The sequence below is a fragment of the Macrobrachium rosenbergii genome, chromosome 44 (genome assembly GCF_040412425.1).
Source record: "Macrobrachium rosenbergii isolate ZJJX-2024 chromosome 44, ASM4041242v1, whole genome shotgun sequence".
NCBI lineage: Eukaryota > Metazoa > Arthropoda > Malacostraca > Decapoda > Palaemonidae > Macrobrachium > Macrobrachium rosenbergii.
Window position 1 is genome coordinate 1,170,807 of NC_089784.1, and position 18,055 is coordinate 1,188,861.

Below are 18,055 nucleotides of genomic sequence, written 5' to 3' on the forward strand. Positions count from 1 at the left end.
TATGTGCTTAGCTTGTCTTATTATTATAATCAGCATTTTCATATCCTCGTCCAAACCTCTAGCTACCAGTCTTGCTTTATACAGTATATCCTTTCTCCCCCTTTTACCTTTTCAGTTGCTATCCATCTTGCAGATATAGCTTTTTGTCCAAAATCATTTACCTCCTCATGTACAGTTTTCTATCCAACTTTAGTTTTTTTCTTTAGCTTCAATTGCGCTTTTATTTCAACATCCTAGTAAAACCTCCTCTTCATCTTCACTTTTTCCTACATGACTATAGGCTAATCTCTTAGGTTAATCTATCCCTTGTCACTTGACTGTGAGTCTTGTACATTGTAGGCACGAATCGGCCCAAATTTGCATGATCTTTTTCCTGCAAGATTTAATATAGTCCATTCTTCTACCTGTCCTGTATTTTTGTTTATAGCTCTAACTCTATTTCCCTTGTTGATTTTGGTATCTTTTCCACTAACTCTGTCCCCTTCATCTTCCCGTTTCTTCCACCAAATCTCTTTAAATCCTCCTCCTTATCTGCATTATTTCCCTTTTTTTAACTTTCTGATTCAAACCCACGATAATGCGTGCATGTCACAATTCCCCACAAACTGTCTATTCACATCCAGAGCCTAAAATCGCATCCACCTCTTCCCAAGATTCTTCATCTATTTTACTAAATTCTATGTAAACTTTCTCCTTCTTGTCCAGTTTTTCTTCTTATTTTGAAAATTCTGAAGACAATCCCTAGCCCAATGCCATTCCGATTTGCATATCGCACAAAAAGTTACTTTGCCTTCTATATTTACAGGATTTCTCCCACCTCTACCTCGATTCCATTTTCCCCGGTATCTTTGATTTTCCCTCTCCCGAAATTCGCATAACCTTCTTACGCCCACCATCCACCTTCCTCTTTATTCCCCAATCCATCAAATATTCTTTTCATTATCTGCTACACTGTTGTTTATTCCAACTTTCCTTGCCCAGAAGCCGCTAATACTACTTGTTTTTGTTTAAGACTCACTTTTTTAGTACATGAAAACCCTTTGCTTCTTCTTATGCTCTTCTGTACAGCTCTATATTACAGATCTGAGGGCGGACAGAAAAAGCGGGACAGAATAAAGTGAGGACGGACAGAGAGAGCCGGCACAATAGTTGTCTTTTACAGAAAACTTAAAAAGCAATGGTTTGTATTCCCAAACGAAAAAATAAATGTTCTTTAGGTAAATTTTAAGAAAATGGTTGTTTAACTGGTTTTAAATTAATTATCAGCATGACTTAGTGCACGTGCACCATCACCTGTATAGATGGCAAACCAAGTATGCTAGATGATTTGTTCTATGTCTGGGCGTCCATTAAATTATGAGCTTAGAAAATTTATTCACACAAAAAAAGTGCTAAACATGGTTATGTTCTAATGCAAAAAATATTTTCTGATGCTTTATGAAATGCCAATTTTTTACCCTAAAAACTTTTGTGATTCAGTAAAAAGTGAAAACCAATTGGATCTCGACAAAATGCAAGGGACAGCATACAATACATATTATATAAAAAATTTAATATACAGTATATGTACCAGATGACACTGGCTGCTTACAAAAATTTCAAAGCAACTTTCAAATGTCTCTAAATTAAAGAAAATTTAAAAGGTGTCTGAAAACAAATATATACATTTTTAAGTCCTTACCTAACTAAGTTAACTTTCTGTATTCAGCACGAACATTCCAAATTACAGTACTTAACTCCAATTTTATCATAAGAGTCACTTATTAGTATTTGCATCTCAATTTCAGAACAAGAATATTTGCATCTCAATTTCAGAACAAGAAGTCTTAGTAAACAAAGACTATGTTCACATACCACCAGGAACTTGCAAAATACATGTGAACACAGAAATTAGAAGGCCTGAACAATAATCTTTCTCTTGCTGTCATGTGTAAAATTGTTGGCCTTGAATATTTCGCTGTCAAAGAAGGGCTGCAAGTTCATGATACTGATTTGACGTGCCTGAAAGAGAAAACAGTTTAATTTACTTTCTTCGAAAACTGCCAAGCATGAAAATAAAGAAATGCACAATTAAATTTTAAATCTAGTAGACAAATATTTGATACTAGTTCAATCAATAAAACTTGGATATTTTTATATTCACAGTTCATCCCTCTTTTTAACTGTTCCCACTAATATGAATCCAAAGCAAATATCTTACACCTTTCACAACTGGACCATTTGCTAGAAGATATTTTGGTCTTATGAAAGCCTGTACACTACTTTTTCTTCAAAGAATTCACAGCAGCAAAGGACAAGAAAATGTTAAAACAAAAGTGACTAATAAAAATAACACTCACCCTATCTAAAAGATCCTTTTCTGAAACTTGCACAACATCATGGTCGGGTCCATATCTTGACCGCATGTAGGTAGTTTGTTCATGTACCAACTGCCTCAGGAGGAAGAACAAAAGTTCATTGTTGTCACGCTTGAAGGACAAGTACCGAGCAAAATTCTGAAAACCAATGCATCAGTTAATATCTTGCTACTGACATAACATTCCCATCTAGCACCTGTACAACAACTCAGAAATCAAACATGACGTCTATCCTCACAAGTGAGACAAAGGGTAAAAGGTTGACTTAAAATTTCATATATTGGACCTATCAATGACAATTAAATACCTACAGCCAAACTGCAAAAAAGAGGTCCCATTAAAGACATTAAATTTTTAAGCAATCTGTAATTTACCTATGTATAGAAACCAAGGCCTTTCATGTATGGCATGAGCTGGGATAGCAGCTGAATATTAGTAAACAAGATACTAGTCACAATGATATAGATGGGAGAGAGGGTGAGGTTACCCATTCTCTCCTCATGCTTACCATTCCATTCTTTCCTTCAGCCACCATAATGAAGCAGGGTGGATGAGGTGGGCAAAACCTATATCAAACACTCTGTTTCTATACCTAGGAAAATTCTACCATTGTCTGTACGTTTTGTAAGATTGTACTTTCTTTATCAAAGGTCCTGAAGGACGAATTCTAAAACTGCAGTAAAATATTTAGTTTCCAAATACTGTACCTTCCTCATGGTTCTCATAACTGAGAACTTTTGAGTGTCGATGAATGATTCCAACATTACTCTAATGGCCATATTTACATCATCTTCATGAACATACTCACGAAGGTGCATTCTAGCATGAGCTTCAGCCATTCGAATCATACTTTCAATGTGACGTACAGTGATAGGTATACTACCTGAGAATGGGGGAAAAATGCACGTTATATGAGTGAATTAATTTCTCCTACGGCATGTAGTTAATAAAATTAATGCACAAAAATGCTATTGTTACTTTTACATTCCAGATGAAAAAACTGTTTCTAGGTGTACGATGCACACCTCTTATTACATAAGGCATGTTAAGCTGAAAAATTACTTATGACAATGGTTTATCAGTGTGTGCTAAAGATTATTCAACAATGACAAACCAGTGTAGAATAACTTAATAAATTCCACAATTTTATAGAAGTAAAATACAATAGATCTGTGTCACTACACTAGCGTACTGTTTTACATTACTAACCAGTGGCCATAGATTCTCTTCTCAATTCAGAATACATTTTTGCCACTTTATCCTGATCCATTTGATGCAATTTAGGATGAACCTTCTCTCTGCCATATATAATATACTTTTTCAACAATTCTTGTGGGATTTTTTCTAATCCTGCCAAGTTTGAGGCACCAGAAGAACCATCCTGCAAGGAAAAATATCAAATAATCTAGGCATGATACAATTTACATCACAATATCTGTTGTTACCAATATTATCACAAGAAACCTATGAAAAACAAAGTTGCACACCATACAGTCAACACTTATTGGGAGTGCCCTTTACTGTCCCTAGTGAAACTAACCTAGCCTAGGATATAAGAGGTCCCATAGCCTAGGCTACCCTAGCTACGAGAGACAGACGTACGTGAATATTTTGACATGAAAATACAGTAACATGCTATTGTTATCTACAAAACAAGAAAAATAAATTAAGGAAACAATTCAGTGCATTTCCTATTATGCACATAACAGGATGTTCAAAGGTACCACCATAAGTGTAATTGGGTCACCAATCAGGAAATGAACTGGGACTTATTTCACAAAAATGATATTTTATAATAAAATTAAGTTGTAGTTTCTAATTTGTGTGTCAGCCTTTATTGAAAAATAGCAGTATCACTTTGATAGTTTAGCGTAGATGACAAGCCCCACCCACTAACGGGAGTACTGGAAACGACTTAGAGAAAACCTCATTCTGTTTGTGCCCATATGTCCAACTAAATCATGCAATCTTAAAAGCTTCTTGGCTAGTGCTCTCACCATCCAGTCCAAGAAACTCAAAGAGGTCTTTGACAAGGAGGTCAGGTTCTACCGATGAAAAACAATTTTCGGCGACAACGCTGAGGTCAAGGAGGAGTTTCCCCGGTGGTGTAGGAAAAGAAACCTTCTATGGATTAAACTCGAGGAAGAAAAGACAAAGAAAGCCTTATCTTGCTCCCTCTTGATAAAAAAAGCACCAATGTGGCGAGCCTAGGTCTGTCGTCTGGATGGTTCCTCATCAGGTAGGTCGAGGTAGGCGAGACCAGGGGGTAGCAGGAGCCAAAAAAGGGGATGGAAAGCTCGCTCGTAAATACCGAAGGAGAACTGTATGGGCTAGGAGATCTGTGGTTGGCAATGAGCACTTGGCACTCCAAGCAGTAGATTGAGACTGAAGAGTTGGCACTGGGCGTTCAGAAGCTGGCAATGGGCACTCGGGAGAGGGTGCCAGGTACTCGGAAACTGGCGGTGGACGATTGGACGAAGACAACGAGCGCATGAGAGGGATCGTCAGGCATTTGGGAACCAAATACTGGCCCCCAACAGAAGTACGCTCAGGAGAGAAATACTCTGGACTGTCCCATACGCTGCAGGGAGGTTGAGGACTGCACCCAGCTTGACTCTTCAATGGACAAGATGAATCTAGAAAGCACTTGTGGCGCTTCCAAGTCCGGGGTGGAGTCTTGAGAGTCGGACAACTAGTGCACATCCAAGACGCCTTTCCAGCGGCTGTCTGTCGAAACCTGGGATATTCATACAACAGGTTCGACTGAGGGGACAGCAACCCGCGGGCAAACCCCACTTGCCTTTCTTGGACTTCTGGCATGTTTTCTCCCAGGTTTAGGGGAGCAGGACAGAGACCTTTGTCTGAGAGAGCCGGTGGGACGAGAAGCCACCTCCTCCACTTGCACAACACTACCACTTAGCCACTTCAGTGACGCACCCAATTCCGCCACTGTATTCACTAGTAGGATCATTTTCTTATGAAACCTAGACTCTAGACTGGTGGTGGCATTGGGTTCAGAAGCGAGGGAGCCAGGCGCGGTAGCAGGTGGATTAAAAGTAGGAGGGCTAGTGGCAAAAGAAAAAATTAGTTAGAGGGGAAGAAGGAAGAGCAGAGCTATCTTCTAACCTAGGCTAGGGAAGAATACTAGGCTAAGGGAAGCTTGTTTCTAGGCTCTAAAGGCCACTTTCCTTTTCCTATCCCTATCTAACTTGTCTAGTGGTGATTAAGTACCTTCTTGCTAATCATTACATTTAGACCTTCTTGCTAATCAATACATTTAGCATAAGTTTTCTCCCTACTATATTTCTGCCCACTACATTTACTGCAAATTGTATGAGAATCATATGAAAATGTGATTAATCTGGTTTTCCAACTTTTGCTACAATAGCAAAAGTAGGTGAACTTGAATCAGACACAATAATAACCAAAGAACTAGGAAAAATTATCCTGAAAGCTATTAAAGCTTGAAGGCTAATCAAACAGCAACAATACTTCACCAAAATAATTTCAAAGTACCAATTTTTTTTCAAACTAAATCTTCAACAGTCTTCCATTCACACATTTTATCAAGCTTTCTTTGTTTACTCACACCACCTCCAGTGCTTCACAAATCTTTCTCCTCTGCTGTTTCCTGTGATTCATGATCATCTCATAAAACCTTCTAAAAAAAATTAGCTAAGGTGGGTTTACCTTCAATTACGATACAATAAGCATTACCATATTCACTACTGTCATTATCTTGTTTGTTCAGGTCTACAATTATCATGGTCATTTGCAAACAAGAGCCCATGTACTGGTTCACCACTGAGAGAAATCCCCCAGTTTTCATGGTTACCAAAGGTTTAGTACTTGTCCTTAGACTAATTATCCTGTGAGTCGGAAATCAAATGTTGCCATTCATAGCCAGAATATGTACAAAAGCTCCTTATAATGACAAGGGAAACATTATCTATTACAAGCTGCCTAACTAGAACTAAAAGAAGGGCTGAGGAGATCAGTTCCACGTCATGGATGAGACCTTTTAATGACTGAGGAGATAAGTCCCACACAGTGAAAGGGTTAAGGCCTACCTTTGTAATGTAAGAGGTTGGAAGGACAAACAAAATGAGACGGCCACAAACTAAGCAGTGGTTTCCCTTCACTTACATCACTAACCGTGTAAGAGTTGCAATCACAAGATAAGCATTGTGAATGTATGTTTAGCTTCATACAAAGTTTGATTAAAATTGCTCCAAATCTGTGGATGTTGCAATGACAAGTTACAAGTAACATACAAGCTGATGGCTCAACAAACATTAGGCATACAACCTCATCCTGCTCATCTATGCCTGATGGCATACCTTTACACAATTTTTCCTGAAATCCCTTATCTGTACAGGAGTTACGATGAATTGGTATAATAATATGAACACAGAAAAGGGTGAAAAAACTAGTTCAGTTCCCACAACTGTCAAAGCATAGTCTCATACAAATATTTTTTATTGAAATAATCCCATAAACCTGGCACCTTTGCAGGCAAAATTTCTCATTTCAGACGTTCAAGTAGATAGGATACTTGCACTATGTACTCATGATTATGAATTACTAAATATGTAGAAGCAGCAAGCAATTTACTATTGTGATGGTACCATCACCCCAGAAATAATCTATAGGTACTATATGGAAAACAAAGTGCTGAATGTGGTACTTCACTGTTAGAAGAATTGGTGTAACAGCATTTATATGCCAATCAAAATACACTTGCATATAACTTGTGATTTTTCTGAATAACAATCTAAACTCTAAACTGTTTTGTAGTTAAGTATACCTTAGTTTTACCAGACCACTGAGCTGATTAACAGCTCTCCTAGGGCCGGCCCGAAGGATTAGACTTATTTTACGTGGCTAAGAACCAATTGGTTACTTAGCAACGGGACCTACAGCTTATTGTAGAATCCGAACCACATTATAGGGAGAAATGAATTTCTATCACCAGAAATAAATTCCTCCTAACTCTTCATCAGCCGGCCGCGGGAATTGAACTCCGGCCCATCGAGTGACAGTCTGAAGCTCACCGGCTCAGCCAACAAAGGGCTGCTGTATATACACTGTTAGTCAATTCTGACAAAGCCTAACATGTGATCTCTAAACTCTTCCCAATAAAGAAAATGTTAAATGACTATCAATTGTTATGGTGCTTTCTAGCTTCATCCAGAGTAACCTCGTAAAGTAATTGAAATCATGGTTTTAAATTCATTTAAACCATTCTAACATTTCATTACCTGTGTAAATGCTGCTGCATCAGCGGCAGTAGCTCCCGGGTGATGACGAATGTGTGATCCAACAACAAACCTTGCAAGCTGCTCATCTTGCACCGGATCAACTGTATCTCTAACGACGCATAAAACATCAAAACGAGACAAGATGGGCTCGGACAGGTCAACCTGTGGAAAATAATAAATAAATACCGGTCCACTTCTTCATGTCATTTGACTAAAGTATAGTACTGTACTCAACACTTCCCAATTTCATCTCTCTACATTACTGAAGCAACCCCCCACCCCAACACATACACACACACACTGTAGCACCTACATTTTCAGCAAATGTCATGGAGGGGTCGTATCTTCCACCAATAGGGTTAGCAGCTGCAATAACAGCACAACGAGCTTGGAGTGACGCCACTATTCCAGCTTTAGAAATCGATATGCTCTGCTGTTCCATGGCCTCGTGAATACTAGTACGGTCAGCATCATTCATCTAAGAAAAAAAAAAAAAAATTATTAAAGTTGAGTTTTCAGCACTAAATATTCCAGTTCCATACATAAAGCATGTATCATGGAAGACATCCTAAAGCATACCCCCTTCAAACCATCCATGTTAGGCATTGTATCATACTGAAAGAAATTTGCATACAAAAAATAAAAAATGATGAACTAAAAACTGAGCCAACTTTATTAGCACTGTAAATGACGACATACCAACCTTGTCAAACTCATCAATCAGACATACACCTTTATCAGCCAAAACTAAAGCACCAGCCTCCAAGGTCCATTCTCTTGTTACTGGTGACCGCTGTACGTAGGCCGTCAAACCAACAGCGCTGGCACCCTGACCTAAAAGGTGAATAGGTTTATGCTGAAACTTTACCAGGATCAAACTTGAAAACCCTTTCTTATATTCTTGCTGGGGAATGCAACGAACAGATTACATTTTAATGACATGGTTAATTTGTAAAGATCTGGGGCACAGACCATCCAGATATTTTCCTTGAATGTTGCAAAATTGTGACAATAAAGCTCATTTTGAAACTAAAGCATTACGTACTTTCATTCTACAAAACAATTATTCCATTTTTATGCAAATGGACAGAAAAGTAACTACTAATGCAGCTGCACTGTTAACTTATAAAAAACAGTATTTCAAGCATTACAACACACCTGTTGTGAATACTGCTCTGGGAGCTATTTTTTCCACATACTTCAGAAACTGAGACTTGGCTGTCCCAGGATCACCACAGCACAGGACATTGATATCACCTCTAACCTTATGTTTCTTTCCTGGAAAGATAAATTAAATTATTAAAGAACAGCAAAATCTGAAGAGAAAAAAAAAAAAAAAAAAAAAAAAAATGCAATACATAACAAACATAAGTCACCATTAAAAGCAGTGTAACTACATGCACATCAATGTAATTAACTGATACTTCTCATCTAAAGCTTGAATTGAGGTAGATATGTACCAAAGAGATCAAATCCAACATAGAAATAATCTGCAACAAAGGAAGAATACCTAAAGCTGAAAGCATATAAACTCACCTGGATTTTTAGTTTCTCCACCAAAGAGGGATAGAGCAATGGCACGTTTTATGTCCTCGTGACCATAGACTGAAGGTGCGACGGAAGCAACAATCCTTTCAGCAATACGCTCATCCTTGCTAAGGCTGACAATAGCCTTGATGTCTTCATCAGTCAAGGCTGGTGTGAAAGAAAAAGCATCAACCTAAAATTTCACAAAAGCAATTCTGCCTGACTAGAGCTTGTGTGAAAACAGAAGGGGTGAAGAGCAAGGACTAAGTACTACACTCCCTCTTTCTAAAGTAATGTTTTCTAAGAATGCATGTGAAAACGAGAATAAAATTTCCCTTTTTACAAGTGTAAGAACACTGCATTCTAAAATAAAATACCATAACCTTAAGCTCAATTAAATTATTTCCAATACAACTGCTTCTGTAAAATTATTAGCCTTAACACTTCATCCATTCATCATCAGCACCACTTCCAACCTATGATACATATACCTTGTGCCCAATAATGTAGAAAAGTTTAACTAGACCACTTTCTACTTTAACAGGATTCATTCTTATAAAGTGAAAACTGACGCAGACAATGAAATGGGGTAGATAAGCAAGAGTAGGGTGCAAATAGGGCATATATCTATATATATATATATATATATATATATATATATATATATATATATATATATATATATATATATATATATATATATATATATATAGCACTCAGGGAATATTTATGAAGTATCATTTAGCCAGTTCAGTGGTCTTAAGTTAATATGAATCATTTTCATGTAAAATACAGAAGTACATATCTATACGACTCAAATTTTATCGAGACTCATGGAATGACAGTAAAGCAGAGGTAATATCTGCCTAAAATTTCTACCACTTGAGGGTTTTATACTTTATGAATTACATTCATAATCATGTGGGAAAAAAAAAAAAAAAACACTACAATACAAATTCCTAAGCAGTTTACGTATGGTGTTAAGAGTAGAGCAAATGTGATAACACAAATACAACTATGATATAAGAAATATCTAAACTGAAACTTATTTACTCTCTCATATGAAAGTTAAAACCATTTTATGTATTATTTCAGGATATAAATCTAAAAGTTAAATTCCTATGCTAAGGAAAAAAACAACATCTACGACATTACCTTTCATGGCATTGGCATTGTCTTTTTTGGCAATGTGGTTTGCCATAACAACTGTAGCAAACACAGGGAAGCCTTGATTCGTGTTTAGCGAACCATCGTAGTTGTTGGTGTACACCCCTGTAACTTCTATTTCATCTCCCGGCTTGCAAGAATCACACAAATCACCCAGGAGTATAATCTCCTTTGAACGAGGCAATCGGCCTGCTGCAACCTTGCCAGGGGATTCTTGCAAGGTGATTCTCTGGTAATTCTGATAAACGGTCTGCTCCATGTTAACGGTGAAGGGGCCTCTACTCTGACATTCTGGGCAAGACCCTGGCTTGACTTCTGCATTCTGAGCCTGCACGAATGGCCCAAGGACATAGCTACATTTGTTACAATCGTATTTAACCACAGACAACTGAGGGAGAATTCCTGTGGTCGAAGTCACTACACCAGATGTACGGATCAACTGGTTCAGATGTAGTTGTCTGAAAATTTGTAAAAATATACTGAGTGAATATCCTTTACATTATGACAGTCAAGATATTAAATAATACAACTTTCATCCATAATACAACTGAACAATGAGCATGCTGGAGGAAAGGCTGAAAAAAATTGGTTAAACTGATGACTGTCCATTTGGCTTCATTCTAGAGATGCCAATGACAAAAGCAGTCTTTACCATGGAGCAGCTATAGCAAAAATACCAGAAACATGGGAAAACATTACACATAGTTGTGAATCTTGAAGACATTTGACATAGTACCAAAACCAATAACTAAATAAGCATTACATGGGCAGAGGATACAAGAAAGATCCATTAAGCTATTGATGTCACACTATCTTAACTAGATCTAGTGTGAAGATGTGGTAGGTATATCATATGAACTTGAGATAAATCTTGGTGTCCATCAAGGATCAGCCCTGAACCTTTTGCTGTTTATCACAGTAACGCAAGAAGCCAAAAAGGACCGCAGAAAAGGGGAGTTGCTTACTACAGTTGACCTAGTATTAACAGCAAAGTCTAAAGAAGAGGTGGTTGAAATATCTGAAAGGTGGAAATGGAAGAGGTGGTCAAAATGTTGAAAAGGTGAAAGAGTGGAATGGACAAGAGAGAACTGAAAATCAATGTAGGCAAAACAAAGTTTTTGTTGCTGAAACAGAAGCAAAGGAAAAAGTACAATAAGGAAAAGTGTCTTTGTAGATTGTGGGAAAGGTCTGAGGGGTAACCATGCACTGTATACCAAATGTAACAGGTGCTCAGGATTACAAAATATACATTGATTTGAAAAGACTTTCAATACCTGATGTACACTATGAAAGAAAATGGGGTAGAGAAGGAAGTTGAGAATGCTTTTGTGATAGGTGAGAAGTTCTTAGAAGAGGAAAAGTATTTCTGTTACCCTGGAGAGACACTGTACTAAGAAGCAGGAGTTTGGAGGGCAGTAAGAAAACAGCTGCAGCATGGATAAATTGGGGGAAAGAGCTAGACTGCTTGTAAATAAAAATGTCCAGTTAGCAGAGGGCAAACACTTGAGATGGATGCATAAGGACTGCACCTTATGCAGTGGAAACATGAACAGACATTTACAAGAGAGAGGATTTTGAAAGTGTGACCACGGAATGTTAAAGATTCATACCTGGCATAAAGTGAGAAGATTGTATTACAAATGAAGAACTGGAAATGTGGCATGTTCGAGGCATGAAAAATGACCGACACCTCAAAGATTGAGATGATTTGGACAAGTGATGATAAATTATGAGGAAGAGCTGGTTAGAAAAACAGTACAAATGGAAGTAGCAGTACGAAGGCCTATGTGTTTTATCACATAGAGTATATGCCAGAATTCTGGAGGGGAAGTTCCACTGAGATTCCTAACACCCCATCCAGTAATTTATATCACTAGACCTTAAGTGACTTTCAAGAGGCTTTTGGTCCACTGTAATGATGGAAATCCCTCATTCAAATTACTGTAATGCTAATATCCTTCGTAATTGGTGGACTGGAAAAGCAAATTGGTTTTAATTTTAACAAGATGTTAAGTTAGCCACATCAAACCCCAGAAATCATGGAAAATGGGACAGATGAAAACCTCAACCTTCTGAGTTCACACAGAAAAAATATAAATTCACTTTATCCCTAACCCAATTAAGAGAAAGCAAATAAACAAACATTTACAATGATGGTGATGTGTATGCTCAATTTAGGTGTTCAAAACTTAAAACATACATCACTGACATAATGAATATGCCTTACCTGAGTGAACGCAGCTCTTCAATTAATGGCAAGTCTGTGATCCGAACGTGAATTTCCCGGGTGATCCTTTCATACTGTGGAAACATGGAAAGTGTCACGTCCTTGGCCGCAGAGTCCATGATTTCCAACATCTCTGTTGGAGCCTCGGGCAAGAAATAAGCCAGAACTTGTTCTTCAGAGGCTATAATATTATAATCAACCTCAAAGGAGGACTTGTTCTCTTCGCACATCTGACGGATCTTATCTTTGTACAGGTTGTTTCCTTTGTCGTTGACGTAGGTGCGCAAGAAATTCTTGAAGCGATTGTAAATCTCATGTCTTGGTCCGAGCATTGAGACCCATTCGCGAACGCTGTGTCCTTTCATATCTTCTAGATTTTCAATGGACTCGATCATCTGCGATGGAAGAAAGGTCATGCTTACTGGCTCGAGATATAGCGTCTTACATACTCAAAATTATGTAATAATTTTTTTTTTTTTTAATGCAACTCAAACTTAACAACATTCATGCCTCACACGCCCATGCCAGTTTCCTAAAGGTAAGGTAGATTCTGTGAAAAAGTGCATACTGCTGCAGTTTTTCTTTAACTGATGAACATAGGTCAGAAAGAAATGCTTTATGTAAATCCTGTAAAGTAGCCTTATAAGCATTCACAGAGCTGGCCCAAAAGTTTTGTTTTTAATGAATATGTACTAGACTCTATTCAATATATTGCAACTCCTTACTTGTTCTTATCAACATCATTATTATTTAACAGTTTAACCAAATCACTGATCTACCATTTTTAAGATGCTTTCAGTGTAGCAAGTCCATTAAAAAAAAAAAAACAAACAGACCTTTTTATCTTGTCACTGCTGCTACATTGCTCACCTGTCCAAACTGTCAAATATTACTAAAATTGTTACCTTAAACTTTCACTTTCCCTTTCACTCATAATTAACTACAATTCACTTTCATAAAGTATCAACTCTGTAATCCTTTGCATAGCAAAACTACCTTATGCTTTCCTACACATTTTCATGCAGCAAAGCTTATTTAGGACCTGTGTGACTATATCTGCTTAAACTATTTCCAAACACGTAGCATGTCTCACTGAAATATAGCTATAAAAATATTACAAGAGAGCTTTCCACTCCCCAATATCTGCAAACTGTACAGCAATGACTACCAAATACAGTAATTCTCAGTAACTGAACCAGTGAACCAGAATACAATACTAGACAAAATTACAAAGTGGAACTACGGACACGTACTGTACAGTATTTTTAAGAATTACACAGTTCCCTCAAGGATTAGCCTGTAGATAACTTTCTGCATCTTTTTATCCTTGACAAACTGTACAGTAGAGCTACTCAATGAACTACAAAAAGGTTACATCTGGAAGCAACCACACAACTTTCAATAAAGTCCTTAGTTCTTTCCTTTAATATGCATTTCAACTCATTTTCCATTGGAAGATATGATCAACTTCACGTTTCACAAAGCTTTACAAAACGAAACCATGTCAAATAGCCAAAGGCCAGTACTCACTTCCTCATCATCTTGAACATCGCCCTCAGCTGCTCTTTCAGCCATGCGCCTCTTCCGAGCAGGTCTGTCCTCGTCATCGTCACTTTCATCTGGAAAATACATTAACATGACACCAATGCATCACATGTCATTCTCTAAGAGACATAAAACACTAACTCCCAATATTACATTATCTACGCCTATGAAGTTGTCTTGCTTTACGCATTCTATCTAAGATGGCAACAAGCCTGAGGAATTCTTAAAATGCATACCATACAGGAGACCTCTCCTCATTCGACCTGTGAGACGACCTTCGTCTCTGTCTCGCTTCCTCATTTGAGTTTCTGCTGCTACGCGATCCCCTTCGCTCATCATCGAATATTCCGAGTCATCCAGGTTGTCGCGATCATACACATCCAGTTCTGGGATGTGGCGGTAGTCACTATGGATTAAAATACATTTTTTAGTAAAAATGATCAACTACAATTCAACATTTGGGAAGGAGAAATGAGCTGGTCTATTAATGGTTCTTGGTTAAAATAAGAACATTATAAAATATAGTATAATATAACATGGCGCTGTTCAGTACATGACAGTTTATAACACACCGCTAAATTAACAATCTAATGGGAAACTGACAATGACTTTTCAAGAGCATTACTTACTTTTCCATATTGTCTCCAAACAGTTCTTCCCCGTCTTCTTCTTCAACCGGCACATCATTGCCAAGCAAATCACTCTCATCTTCAAAAGCGGGTAAATCTCGCCCAGGAGAGGAGGTAACAGGGTCGAAATTGGAGCCACGAGACGAACGTCTTCTGCGGCGACTGCTGGAAACGCTCGACAACCCAGGTGTGGCGGGCTCTGGAGAGCTCATAGCAGCAGAGGGTGATGTTGGTGTGTCCTGAATTGAATACCAAGCGATTAAAAATCTACCAATAGCTTTTGAAAAAATGTAGGTCACTAAACAGATTTCTATACGTATCAACTACGTTATTATGATGGCTTCTTTGCTAAGCTACCCTTATACAGTGAAGCATTATGTTGGCAAATCACTCAGATTGATTGGGTTATCAAGTAGAGTTTAATTTACACTAAAAATCATTTGGAGTTTTGCACTGAAATGACTAGACAGATGACCTAAATCAACAAAAGTTCACTAGTTAAAAAGTGTATACGGTATATTCAAACTGATAAGCTATTACAGTATTCAAATTTCAACATTACACTAAAGAATAAAATGCTGTACTACAAAATTTCTTAAAAATGTCAAATCTTAGTTTAAGTATTAGTTCACTGTACGGTAAATTTAAAGTGAAGAAGGAGAGGTGTCAACAGACTTCACCTAGTGATGTGAGACCCACATCTTGAAAACAAGTAAAATAAATTATTAAAAATTACAACACAGAAACCACAGAATTCCATACTCTGAAGTGAGTGGTATGAAAGATTGGTTAACCAGCAAAATACTACTGGCTTGGCTTAATTATTTGCATGGTGACAGTGTTATATCACCAAATGTCAGATATGATTTGCTACCTTAACTCTCGGTTAACAATCAGTAACTTCTTAATGCAAAGTGATTAAGTTAGTAGTGTGGCAGCATAAGTTTTTTAAACACACAATCCTGAAATAGCAGTGGAGGGCTCTTTCAGAATAAACTAGCAAGAAAACCTAGATTATACTTCAAGATCCTAGTGCAAATATAAAGAAGGTACATTTCAGACACTAAGGAAAAAATCAGCCACACCCGATCAATATTGTGAGGAAGATCAGAATCTTTTATCTAGGCACTGTTTAACTGACAAAAAAAAAAAAATAAATAAATAAAAATAAAAATCGTAAGAATAAAATGAAAGCAAAAGTATATAAACTAGGACATTTAAGGTGTTTGATATCAGAAGAAACTGCAATCAATTTCAATTACAAATATTTTCTGTGATACCAATGTAACAAATTTAACCAAACTGGAGAAAGAAAACTACTAAACAGTACCGAATGGGATTTAAAGAAAGTTATAAGGAGCAACTAATGTAAGGTTACAGTAGCAATACGGGTAGAGATAGAAGCATCTAATGGTGACTTGAGGCTGAAAAAAATGGCACAAAGGAAATACTGGACACAATAATCATGGAGGCTGCGAAAGACAAATGAAATATGGCAGAAAAAGACACAAAACAAAAATACATACAAAACTTAGATATGAAAACAATGACAGAAATGGACATTGACAAAAGCCAGACAAAGGAATACCACAACTATTATAAAAATCAACTTAAACTGTCCGAGATTCTTTTGCCAACCTATTCACGACCCTTCGCATTCTGCTGACGTCATCCGACAGCATCTGCTGCAAATATCAAAAGAACTTCACGTCACCTTTTTTTCTTCTTGTTGAGGCAGGCTCGGGCCTGCCTACGTGCGTTCAAAATGACACCGAACATGGCTAGCCTATGAGGTGTCTGTAATCGACCTGCGATTTACTACTAAAATTTTGGGACCTCCAAAATCTCCGGGTGGATTCAGGGATGAGCGTGAGATATCTGACCACGAAAACGGGCCATACCTAAACCATCCCTAAAATGCTGTGTCCTGGCCTAACCAGAACTTAACCTTCCTAGCCTGACATTGGACACTGTGTCCTGACCTGGCTGGGGGCTTTGGCACCTGGACCCCCAGAGTAACACTTTACATCGAGCAACGGTTACTTAGAAATGGTTAGTTTTCGTGGGAAAAATCAATTGGCAAATTATCTAAAATTAATAAACAATTAAATAATTTTTTGGGGGTGATTTAGAGAAACTAGTTTTCGATAGGGGGCGATTATCCCTACCATGCATACCCTAGGCTACCCTAACACCCAGCATTTTCACACGATAGGTTATCCTACTAAGGCGGGTATCTAAGTTGGCCTGTCAACCAGTCAATTGGAAATCGAGAAGTGTATTTAAATAAAGAAATAAAATTACCGCTCCCGAAAATGGCGCAGATTAAATTTGACGCGAATTATCCCCTTAGTCGCCTATCCTATCGTCCAATCCTACTGCATGACTATATCCTGCATGCTACTCATCACCTCGTACATCCTAATCTCCAGCTACAAATTAAAGAACCTTAAGTTTTCCGGAGACACGTAATGATTAAGCGCCATTTCACACCACACGACCTCGAGCAGGTTTGGACGACCTGGTTATTTTGACGTTAAACACCAGTAAATCAGTCACGTCTAAGTGGTTTCTTGATCTCTAACACTTCTTCGACACTTTAAAGTGCAAATCGAACGTTCACTAACGTTAAAACAGGCGGCAGCTTCACGTAAAATAGGGTGCACTTACGGACATTGTTGTGATGGAAATGCGAAGAATTGCGCGGGAAAGAGAGCGACAAAGAAGGAGGCGTTTTCTACAACAGTTTTATACTCGATCATTTTTTTTTGGTATATGTTGTTTAATCTTACTAAAATGTAGATATTTATAACGTTCATCATATGAATAATGAAAATTTCTTACGGGAAGAAGGCTTACATAACGGTATGATGTGGATGATTGCGGTATTTTTGTAACAAAAATAGTCCTCATAGTTTTTTTTTTTTTGGTAAGCCGTGTTTTTATCATCAATCATTTTTTAGTGATATATATTGTTTAATCTCACTCAAATATAGATTTTATAACGTTCATCATATGAATAATAAAAAATTCTTACGGGAAGAAGGCTTACATAACGGTATAATGAGGAAAATTGCAGTATTATTGTGACACAAAATAGCCCTCATAGAGCTTTTAATTTTTGGTAAGCCATGTAAACAAGATTTTTGTGGAAATAATATAATATAGTACAGTAAAATATAATATAACAACAAAAATTAAGCATGAATCATTCTATCTTGTGTGAGCACGTGAAAAATACTATATGAAACGCTACTAAGACAAGCGATTGAAACTGTCATAAATTTTTTTGTGACGTTGATACTCTAAAGTCTAAACCAACGATTTTGCTATTAAATGTTG

General features: G+C 37.4%; 1 protein-coding gene across 2 annotated transcripts; it reads right to left on the reverse strand.

Moving 5' to 3' along the window:
- Positions 1-1,535: 1,535 nt before the first annotated feature.
- Positions 1,536-17,457, reverse strand: Mcm2 (DNA replication licensing factor Mcm2). Of its 2 annotated transcripts, none has more exons than XM_067087598.1 (15): positions 17,384-17,457; positions 14,714-14,952; positions 14,321-14,490; positions 14,070-14,158; positions 12,540-12,934; positions 10,301-10,770; positions 9,155-9,313; positions 8,777-8,896; positions 8,322-8,452; positions 7,932-8,096; positions 7,619-7,780; positions 3,567-3,738; positions 3,065-3,240; positions 2,340-2,495; positions 1,536-2,001 (listed from the first exon to the last, which is right to left on the reverse strand). In XM_067087598.1, exons 1-15 carry the CDS (start codon positions 17,387-17,389, stop codon positions 1,891-1,893), a joined length of 2,721 nt encoding a protein of 906 aa, XP_066943699.1. In that variant the 5' UTR covers positions 17,390-17,457; the 3' UTR covers positions 1,536-1,890. The 2 variants fall into 2 exon arrangements, with proteins under 2 accessions (XP_066943699.1, XP_066943700.1); XM_067087599.1 differs by lacking the exon at positions 17,384-17,457 and adding an exon at positions 17,162-17,369.
- Positions 17,458-18,055: the final 598 nt, after the last annotated feature.